Genomic DNA, 10851 nt, shown 5'->3' with positions numbered 1-10851 from the left:
AAGAGTTAATGTAGAGCCCTGGCACTTATTTGCAAAAGTAAAAACCACGTTTTAGATGAGCTCATTCTTGCCTTTTTAATTTCACTTTAACACTCTCTCTCATACTATGGCTGAAATTTGTCGTCATTTTTCTCCTTTTTTCACAACTTTCTTAGACACTTCAGACTCACTTTTTATTGTCACATGTTGCATCTATCCCTGTAGACTCTCCGAGCAATCAGTCTGCTGTGGCAGTATCCTGCTCTGTGTTCCTAGTTGTGTTCTTTACTTGGCTCGCAAGTAGAGTGGATCTTCGGGTATATTCGGTGATGCTGAGACTTCCCTCTTAGTTTATTCGTGAGAGTTCAACTCTCTGCAAAGGCAGCAGGTTACTCCAAAACGACCTGTTTATTCAGACACTGTTTTCAGAGCCTTCTGACTTTCAGCTTTTCCAATTTTACTCATCTTGCTGATTTTCAGTACACTAGGCAATTTAATTGGCTGATTGGCTAATACAGTGCCCCTCTTGTCACAATTAGTGGTTAATTAGCTTGAAGGCTTTCGATTGAAAATATAATACGTGCTATTACTGTAAAATTGATACAATGTGGAATTGCTGTTACTAACCATTTCTTTACAGTTACCTCTCAAAGTGCTGCTTCTGTACATCTGATCTTTCTGACACACGAGAATTATTCTGTCCCTGCAAGGAAACCGTGATCAAAACAGTTTTAGAGCACACGCTGTACGACTCCACCTGATCTGACAGTTTATACGCTTGTGTTGCTTTAATTATTTTTTTTATACAAATAATCACCATAATCCAGGTTTCTTGTCTTCTATATTTGACGTTTATTTTCATAAAAGGTTGTAAGTGTTAACAGTTCAGGTGCCTTGCTCAGTTCTGTAAAAGGACTTCATTTGCTTAGATTGAAAACACAAACTTCCGAGGCCCTTGAAGATGGCAACCAGTAATCCTGTAAGTAGGGTTCTTTTCAGCCTTTTATTTAAAGCCTTGTGGTTCTTAGATTGTTTGGGTATGAAGATCTGTTGCAAGGATATCCACCATGAAATATCTTTCCAGGTATGAGAAATACCAAATTCTTTTGCCAGCGTAACTTAACTTGGCTGACATCTTCTGTAACATGTAAAACTATCTTTTTTTTTTTTTTAGGAATATGCTTTGATATAAACTGCTGGTACACCATAAAATGTTTGAGATTGGATCATCTGGTTCTTATGACCCAAGTTTGGGCTTAGTTTCTAATTTTGGGAATCGTGTCACCACGAGAATTTTTCTCTTTCTCTCCTTTTTTCCTCCGCTTTGCATACCTAACAGTTACAGAATGTCTTGTTTTGTGCCTCCCACAAAATTTAATCGAGTAGAACTTGTAAAGTAATCTGATCCGAACCAAAATGTATGGAAAGCAGAAAGGGAATGCTTTTCTTAGCTGGGACAATGTAAACTTATTACTGCAGTAGCAAAATCTTGTTTTTCAAACCTCCAATAAAAACATCATAGATTTTTAAAACCGCATGATAAAGCAATGCGCATTTTAAGCCCAAGCAAGGGGTTAAACGCCCTTAGTGTAACTCAAGCTGGCAGACCAGTCCTCTGTTTTCTTTTTTATCCATGTTCTTAATGGCTTTTTAAGTTTGATGTTTATATATTTTAAGGCCCAGTTTGTTTTCTGTCCCATTGTGAAGTAAATTGTGCCCCAGTTTGTTTTTTTAGGTGTTTCGTCAATCCTGATCCCTTTTGTCAAGGAGTGAGGTGTTAGATGTGGAGGGGTGGTTTTCACTGCCAAAGAAAAGGCTGATGCAACTTGAGCAGATGAATTTGGAGGTTAAACACTTGAAACGGTGATAGATCTCAAAGGAAAAACATGGCAGTGTCCCTAATAGAGGGCTGTCTAAAATTAGGTGCTTAAGTTTGGCCTAATTTTCTGAAGAACAGGGCGTCCTCTTGCGTGCATCAATAGAGACAGAAGTAATCTGAGTTTTAAGAAACTCAGTTCAGATTTTCTCCAGCTTAACTTTGGGCAGGCTGGTTAATTAGTGCCTGTAAAATACCTAGTGCTGCTGGCTGGAGAGAAGCCAGGAATAAAGGGAAGTCCAGACTTAGAATTTTATTTAATAAAAGTTAATGTAGATGAACCGTTGTTATTCTGAAAACTTCTGGGGGGTGGGGAGAGAATCCTAAATTATATGTCAGATCTCCCTTTCTTGCCAGTTGAAAAGCCCTTGAAGTATAATGGGAATTAGATCTCCCAAACTTTGGCTCTAGTTTGCAGGTAATTTCTATTTCAGTTTACAATAGTTTTAAATTACGTGTTAAGACAGCTTCAAAGCACGTTACACGCAGCTGAGTCAGCCCCCGGGCTTTACAGATTGCACACCCAAATTTGGAGGGGCTTTTAGTGTTTAAGGGACTTTTCTGTAGGATAGTGCTAACACTTGGTAGCGGGTTTTAAACTGAAGAAACTCTGGGTTTAGGTATTGAATGTTCCGTAGATAGCTGGGTTTGGTTGGGGTTTTGGGGTTTTTTAAATCCGAATTGCCAGTGTATTTATTAATTTATAGTTGCGGAGCCTATGTCTTGTGCATTTAACAAGAAAAAGTGCTCTCATTTTACATCTTCTTGATAAGACGAATGAAGGTTTCATCTTCCTCCACACTATATTCTGTGTATCATGAAGTAATATTGTAGTGTAACTTAACAACAGTACTTTACGGGAGACTTTAGATCCAGTTTTTCCTCCTTGGTGGAAAGTATAAGGTAGGCATTTAGCATTTGGAAACACCACAGTAAGCCTCAGGAGTGTCCTGTTGTTTCCAGAAGGATGTCTATGGTGTGGCAGAGACTAAAAATCAGGAAAGATAAGGGATTAGGAAAAAAATCGTATGTGGGTGCTGAGCAGAAATACACATTAAAGAAGAGACATATGAGAGACAGCCAGTGCAGTGTTCACAGCTGAAAATGTAGCCAGTAAAAAAATCCTTCAGTTGTTAAACTGCCCCCCAAAAATCTGTAATTGCTCTCCCCTTCATTGCTCGGTGAACCTAAAGCTGAGGTTTGCTGAACCCTCTGCTCACTGAGGAGCAGCAGAGTAGAAGTGACTGTGGCTCCCAGCTGTGCCGCAGGGACACTGCAGGAGTTGGGTCACGTTACTGCTGTTCCATCGCACAAACCAGTGCTGTTACTTGCAAGGGGGCGAGGATATGGAGGTCAGGTCCCCTGCACTTCGGTAAAGGAGGAGTCCCCCCTGTGGCTTCTCTCCTCTTGGAATACATAACTCCCTTGATAATAAAAAAAAAACCCAAAAGCCCTCATTCTTTTCTAATGCTGAAGCCAGAACCAGGAGTTGTTTTACCTGGCTGATTCAGTTTAATTCCATTATTCGTCCTTTGTACCATCTTGGTTTAGATCTCTTGTTTTCCTGGGTTATTCCCCTCAAATGGTCCTACATTTTTATATTTCGCCTGTATAGTTGTAGTTTGTCCTAGCTATGCACTTTCATTGCTTTTAGTCTTTCCTTTCTGAATTCCTTGCAATTTCTTGGCTTCTTCATGATTCTAAAAACTTGAGTGTTTAGTTCACAATAATCTTTAAAAGTCTGAGGAATGAAGCAGAGAGAGTGGAGGAAATTCTGAAATTACTGGGGAAAAAGAACCCCTCAGCATCCAGTTCTAAACATGGAAATTGCATGTATGCTATAGCAGTTACCCCTGGTAAGCTTTGCACCTCTGAGGCAGGATCAGGCCCATAGATTGCAAGGTATTTTTCATCAGATGCCTTTTCTCCCAGGTTAGGAGTTGAGGTCGGTCCAAGTTCAGTGTCTCTTTAAAGGACTACAGAGAAATTTCATTATTTGTGTGTGTATGTTCGATACTTCAGCTTAGAAGAGAAGATACTGCGTTCAACAAGGTTGTTTTGTTAAAAATGGTTTGCCATATGTGGCTGTTAATTTTTAATTATTTACTTTGCTGCAGGAGTGGAACCATCATATCAATGGAGCAACTCACAGCCGACGTTGTCAGCTGCTGCTTGAAATGTATGAATTTGAAGTACAGTAAACATTCTTGTGGCATGAGGGCATGTACAGCTAAATAATGGTCAATTATGTTGCACAAAGCAGGTTTAGAAAACATCATGTGCCTTGTAGGGAATAGAAAGACGCAACTTGAAAGAGCATTTTCAGTAGAAGAAGGGATCTGGGTTCATAATTGGAATCCTGCTGATCTGTATGTAACATTTTAAAGAGCTGGATCTTAAGAGTTGAGAATCTGTTGGGTTTTACTAGTCACTTATACCAACTTGTACATTTTTTTGTAAAGCAGACTGCAGTTTGTATTATAAATTGGCAGACGTTACACATAGTGTAGGAGGCTGCTCAGTAAGAACAGCACTTCTGATGTGTCAGGAGATGCTGCTCGTGTCTCCTGTAGTGGGCAGTGTTACCGCGTGTGTTATCCATGTTAACGTGTAAAGGTATGGCTGCTTGTATGAGAGTCATTACATAGGTAGAGGAGATTGTGTTCTTCTCACCTTTGTTTTTGTTTCTTTTAAGATACCCAGAATGGAATCCTGACAGTGATTCAGGACATGGAATGTAAGTAGCAATGAGTTTTAAAGCATTTGTATTTTTTTATTTGAAGCAGAGGATGTTCTTAAACTCTACTTTTACCTTGAGAGGTTGGACTAGATGATCCTTGTGGTCCCTTCCAACCTGGTATTCTATGATTCTGATATTTTATGTGAACAACACACCTCCTTTTCTTCAAATGGAAACCTCCCTTTGTCTTCCGCTAGCTGAAGTTTGGCAGTAAAAGTAGCTAAAGATACCTTCTCTTTGGAGCTCTGTATAAATTAGTTTGGGTTTTTTTGAGAATGAAAGCTTCACCGATTTTTGGGTTTAAATTAAGGTGTCTTTTCCTCTTTCTAGGGGGGATCCCTTTATGTTGCAGCAGTCCACAAACCCTGCACCAGGAATTCTGGGACCACCACCGCCCCCGTTCCACCTTGGAGGCCCTCCTGTTGGCCCAAGAGGTAACATCAGTGGACACCTGCTCTTAGAAGACTTCAGTGCTCCATTACTGTTTTCCTTCTTCTTGTTCTAATTTGCTACCAGTGTTTTAGAACAACAAAACACTCCCTTTTCTCAGCAGTGGAGCTGAAATACTTCAGTCCCTCCCTGGCCAAAGACGCTTACTCGGATCCTTTCGCCTTCCTACCATCTGCTGACTGCCAGCCACATCATTCTGGCTGGGTTTTAACTGTGCTTGGTTAATCCACACAGTGTTTGGACTTGTATTTTTCCCCTACCTAGAAGGTTTTTTGTATCTGTTGTCTGTTTAGCTCTACGTTGATGGGTTTGGGGTTTTGGGTTTGTTTGTTTGTGGAACTTGCAAGGATTCAGTGTGCTAAGTGGTGTCTCTCTAATTTCAAATGAATTTGACAAATAGATTTGATCAGCAACTGGGAAGTGGGAAAACAGATGATGCAAGCCTCTTCTTCCCAGGAAGGCAGGCCTAGAAGAAATTTTTAATTGTTTAAATAGTTCGAGTGACTAAAAGAGCAAACCTAATTAATTTACTGAGGTATCCTGACAGAGTTACAAGTATTTCAGACATTTTAAAGGAATTTTTAGATGATAGATACGTTCCTACTTAATTTCACTAAAACAATACTATTAGTTTGGCTGAAAGTCAAGTTTGAGATGTTTTGAGAAATTGCCTGAAATACTTTTTTCAGGTGTTCCCTAGTAAAAGGGGCATTATGATAGATTTGGTGGTGGTTTAGAACCAAAACTAGGTGTCTTTTTCTACACCCAAAACCTCAGTGTGAAAAGTGTATCTTAGTTAAAGAGACCTCACATCTTTTGTGTACGCTTGCTATGGCAAATCTTGCTGTAAAACGAGAGAGATTTCTTTCAATGGACTTCACTTTTCCCCTGCTATTTCTGCACATCAGTAACTCCAGATCTTGCCAAGCAGAATGATCAGGAAGGAGGACCTCGAGTCACAGGAGCTCTGAAATAAATTAACAGCCTGCTCAGACTGTACTGAAATAAGTAGTTTTTAAAACTTGATGTCATTCTGGTTTAGTGTGACAAGTGACTTGTATCTCAGGAACTTGTAAGAGATGGTAGTGGTGGTCGTACAGGTTGAACTAAGCTTGCTTGTTCTTTTCCTTTCTTAAAGGAGCTGGAAATGGAAATATGCAAGGACCGAGACACATGCAAAAGGGCAGAGTGGTTAGTATTAAAAAATTGGTTGGCTTTATTAAAAAGGAAATGCAAATATGCTTTTTGTTGCTTCATAAGATTTTTTTGAATGGATGGATTGTCTTTAAGAGGGAACAGACTTTCTCTTCAGGTTACCTGATACATGTTTTCTTTTCTCGTTGCGTGCTTTGTCTTCCACAGGAAACAAGCAGAGTTGTTCACATCATGGATTTCCAGAGGGGAAAGAACTTGAGATACCAGCTGCTTCAGCTTGTTGAACCCTTTGGAATAATTACAAATCACCTGATCCTAAACAAAATCAATGAGGTAAGAGCTCACTGGCACTGCTTGGTGTCTTCAGGAAGCTCACTGTCTGAGCTGGATTCTGGTAAAGGGACTTGCTCAGCTACCAAGCAAGGTGACAAGTGGCACCAAGGTCATGTGTGAAAGGAAGAGTGACTCGTGTGTTTCTCTCCAGAAATGCTGTAGTACTACCTTTTATCTTCAGTCTTGTTAAAAAACCCTTCTTGTTGATTGTTCATAGCTTTCTCAAAAATACGCTACGCTTGCAAGTTCTGTTCTCGTTCTGGTAGTCTCTGAGAACATATCTGGGCTTAGTTTAGAACATAGAGTGTCATGTTTTGAAGTGTGGAAAAAGCCAATCTAGAGGAGAAAAAACAGGAAGGAATTGAATGTTCTGAAACCAAATCTTGGTGGAATGTAAACAAAGCAAATAGTTCTGTTTGTGCATCTAAATAAAGCGTGTGAAATCCATGCTGAGTTCTGCAGGCCAGCTCAGATTGCTGAAAGGCAATTTTCATTTCTGATGCAGCTGGCTTTTTTTTTTCAGGAAGGCAAGGAAGAGCTTGAGATTTTGAAGAAAAATAACTGATTCTTGAAGGAGTAGTGCTTAACTTGCTTTTATGTGATTTCAGGCATTTATTGAAATGTCGACCACCGAAGATGCCCAGGCTGCAGTAGAATACTATTCAACAACGCCCGCGTTGGTGTTTGGTAAACCAGTCAGAGTCCACTTGTCACAGAAATACAAAAGAATAAAGGTAAAACACTTCTGCTTTTTTTTAAATTTTATTTTACCTTATTTAATCTGGGGCAGTCAGTGCTGTGAGGCTGTGGTGTTTAAGTTATTCTTGATTTATGTACTTCTCAGCTGTATCGACTTCATCAAGGGACAGTCACCCATGTATATTTTATGTAGCATATACTTAAAAAATCACATTCCCTTTTCATTTTAGAAACCCGAAGGTAAACCTGACCAAAAAACTGAGCCGCCAAAACCAGAACTTGGTCGTGTGATTCATCTCAGCAATTTACCTCATTCGGGCTACTCTGACAGCGCAGTGCTCAAACTGGCTGAACCATACGGGAAAATAAAGAACTACATACTCATGAGAATGAAAACCCAGGTGAGTGACCACGGGAACACGCGTGTGTGAAGGTTTGAAACAAAGGGTTTTCAGTGTGGAGAAGTGATGTGCCTTTAGTTGGTGCATGTGTCGACTTTCTGCTCTAGCACAGATATGGAAATTATTAGAGGACTGTGTAGGTGGCTTTTTCTCTAGCTTACTGGGAAGTGTTACTGTAATGTGAGCTGCTTGGAAAAAACCAGGCCTCAGCTGTGAAGAAGGTGTATTTAGGACTGAGGTCTGATTTTTTTGGGAGGCAGATTTCTAGGAATCTTGGAACTTCTTTTAAAGCAGAAAAAACATTACCTGTGAACCACTTACAGATGTGTTCCGCTGTTACACATTTGTTTCATTTACCTTCTTTTCATTCTTTAAAGTGAAACGAAAGCAGTCTTCTGTGGTTCTCTAGCTTAAAAACAAGCTTGAAGATGGTGCATAGTAAAATGCTTTGGATGTGCACGCACGTGATTTCTATAAATACCCAGGAGTCCAAAACTGTTGAGTTGTAAATTTTTTTCAGCATTGCTGTCCTAGTTCATTGCTCCCTTGAGTTAAATAGGAAATTGCAGAGCTTTTTCAAAGAGATGAGTTCCTGAATCCCCCAATGCCACACGTGTGGAATGAAAGATAACTAGAGTCTATGTACGACCCTTAGGAAGTCCTCCTTGACCTTATTTCACTGGAAAGAGAAAAATCCCTTGCTCTTTAAGTGGGACAGGTAGTTTCTCAGGCACCTGGAATTCCCAGATACTCACGCACCACATTGAGTTTCGTTGTCCAGATGCTTTTTATTTGGAGTAATATTTTACTTTATTGTGACAAGCTTTTGTAGATTATTTAAACGTGTGTTGTTTCATTGCAGAATTTTCCCTGGGATAGTTATTACTGAATTGAAAAGCTGGGGCATGTAGAGCACTTTGGTATATTTTAAAATGGGTGGATGGGTATAGCTGAACCTCGTAATTTTGTTTCAGCATTTGGAAACACTGTGCTTTAAGCTAAACAGCTTTGCCTGCAAAGGTGGTGTGTATTTCGTAGTTGTTTCTAGTGTGTTTTAATCTTTTCAGGCTTTCATTGAGATGGAGACCAGAGAAGATGCTCTAGCTATGGTTGAGCACTGTACCAGCAAAGCGCTTTGGTTCCAAGGCAGATGTGTGAAAGTGAATTTATCTGAAAAATACAAGAAACTGGTGTTAAGGGTAAGCAGTGTTTTCTGGTTTTTTAATTGTAGTTGAAGTGAAGCAGAAGACAGGTATTGCTTATTGAGAATTCGGTGCTGCTTGTAAAACAAAGATTCACTTCGGTATTTTCTGGTTACTTAAGTGCAGTACTCAGCAAGAGTGTGCTGTGAGGCCTAGAGCAAAGTAAAAGGATTTTCCTTTCAGATTAAACAAAAACCAGCCAACCACTGCAATTCAGATTTTAGATTAACTGGTGTAGATTTTCATTAGAATGTCTCCATTTACAACGTTCTGCAGCATGAGGTGTTTTTTTTTCCTCTCCTTTGCAAATGAGCAGTGACTCAGATGAAGCTGGGTGGCAGAACTGTGTACTCACGCGTTGCCTGATTCCTGGCCTTTCTTTCCACAGCTGCTGGTTGGTTTGTCCATTTTGTTGTACTCCTGTGTGCAGAACAAAGACAAAATGTTACTAGGGACTCCTTTTTAAGCTATAATGGATTACAGCAGAATGTGTTTCTGCAGCACCAGACAGCTTTTTGCTGCCTGGCGTTGGCGCTAACCCCAACTACCGAGCTCGATAGAGAATTTTTAAGAATAAACTTTGTCAGTACTTGGGATGTAACTGCACCTTTGCATGTGCAGCTCGTATCAAGGAAGGCGGTTACAAGACTCTCCATCAGACTAGGACACGAGGTAGAAAAGCAGGAGAAATCTGAGCTGTCAAGCTGTCTCATAACATACATAAACTTTGTGTTGTGGAGAATGAAGAAATCTTACTATTGCACGTGATCACGCACCAAACCGTGACGAATTCAGGTCCTTAACCAAGGCATTGAAAGGTTTTTCATGTTGCTACCATACAAGTGGAACCTCCTATTCAGTATCTCATAAATAAGTGAAGTGTTGTGAGGCTTCCAAAACTTTCCATGTAGCCCACCACTAACGTTAGGAAGAAGAATACAGGTTAAGACCGATTTGTGCCGTTGCCTTTACCACACTGTATCAGCTCATAAACAGAAGAGGAATTGCATCTGATTTTTCTGGAGCGGAACATCCTGTTTGTTTTTGTACTGAATTGCTGTAAATACAGAGATGGGATTGTTTTGGTTGGTGAGATCCTGCAGTTTATGAATAGGTTGTTAGGAGGGCTTGGGAAAACACTACCTGTGGATTAATGTAATTGGCAGCACTTGGCTAGATTATGCTGTCTGGACTGAATTAATGCTGCACAGTTGTATACACAAGTCTACTGTGACTTACCAGTGGTTTTTTACTTTTATTCTAGATTCCAAACAAAGGAGTTGAACTGCTGAAAAAGGATAAAGCCAGGTAATGAATTCCCTATTGCTAAAGCATGATGCTCTTTAAAAGAAATGGGGCAAAATCTCTTTTCCAGAGTCCAGAAATGACACATAAGAAGTCAGGCAAGCTCTGAGATCAAATTGTAGGTGGTTGTGCCCCGAGATAACCGTTTCTAATACGCTGCCTACCCTCTTCCTCTAATGATGGAGACTTCACAGCCTCTTGAGGCTCCTCAGGAAGTCTTTTCCAGTCCTTCATTAGCTTTGCCTTCCTGCCATTTAAACCCATGAGCAGTTGTCCTGTCTTGTAAGGCCAGTTCCTCCTTGCAGCAGCCTTTTGCACATGTGGAGAACAGCACCCTTCGAGGCCTCCCTCAGCCTTCCCTTTCCTGAACTAAAGCCCAATCTGTTTCAGGCTAGTCTAGAAAAAGAAAACCTACCTCTGTAGCTGTTGGAGCTCTCTTCAGGCTTACAAACAAGCGTTCTTTGTTCTTCACAGAAAGAGAACGTACTCTCCAGACAGCAAAGATTCTCCAAGTGATAAGAAGTCCAAAACGGATGCTGCTCAGAAACCTGAAAGTGGCACTGCAGAAGAGAAAGTGAAAGAGGAGAAACAAGATGATGCCGCTGAGCCATCAGGCGCTAAAAGTAGTGAGCAGGCAGACCAGGATGAGCCTAGTTTACTCCTTGAGTCTGAAGACGAGCTGCTGGTGGATGAGGAGGAGGCAGCAGCGCT

General features: G+C 40.4%; 1 protein-coding gene across 1 annotated transcript in view; it reads left to right on the top strand.

The window, feature by feature from the left end:
- MATR3 (matrin 3) overlaps nt 1-10851 on the top strand; it is a 17785-nt gene that overhangs the window by 1684 nt on the left and 5250 nt on the right. The window contains 10 exon segments of the mRNA XM_010183329.1: nt 3973-4034; nt 4551-4592; nt 4926-5038; nt 6184-6236; nt 6408-6533; nt 7142-7267; nt 7463-7633; nt 8701-8832; nt 10100-10143; nt 10615-10851. The exon segment at nt 10615-10851 is cut by the window's right edge and continues 34 nt beyond it. Coding sequence (XP_010181631.1) covers nt 3973-4034; nt 4551-4592; nt 4926-5038; nt 6184-6236; nt 6408-6533; nt 7142-7267; nt 7463-7633; nt 8701-8832; nt 10100-10143; nt 10615-10851 — 1106 coding nt within the window.

Source organism: Mesitornis unicolor, unplaced genomic scaffold (genome assembly GCF_000695765.1).
Source record: "Mesitornis unicolor isolate BGI_N332 unplaced genomic scaffold, ASM69576v1 scaffold10160, whole genome shotgun sequence".
Taxonomy (NCBI): Eukaryota; Metazoa; Chordata; class Aves; order Mesitornithiformes; family Mesitornithidae; genus Mesitornis; species Mesitornis unicolor.
This window is presented reverse-complemented; position numbering and strand designations above follow the sequence as displayed.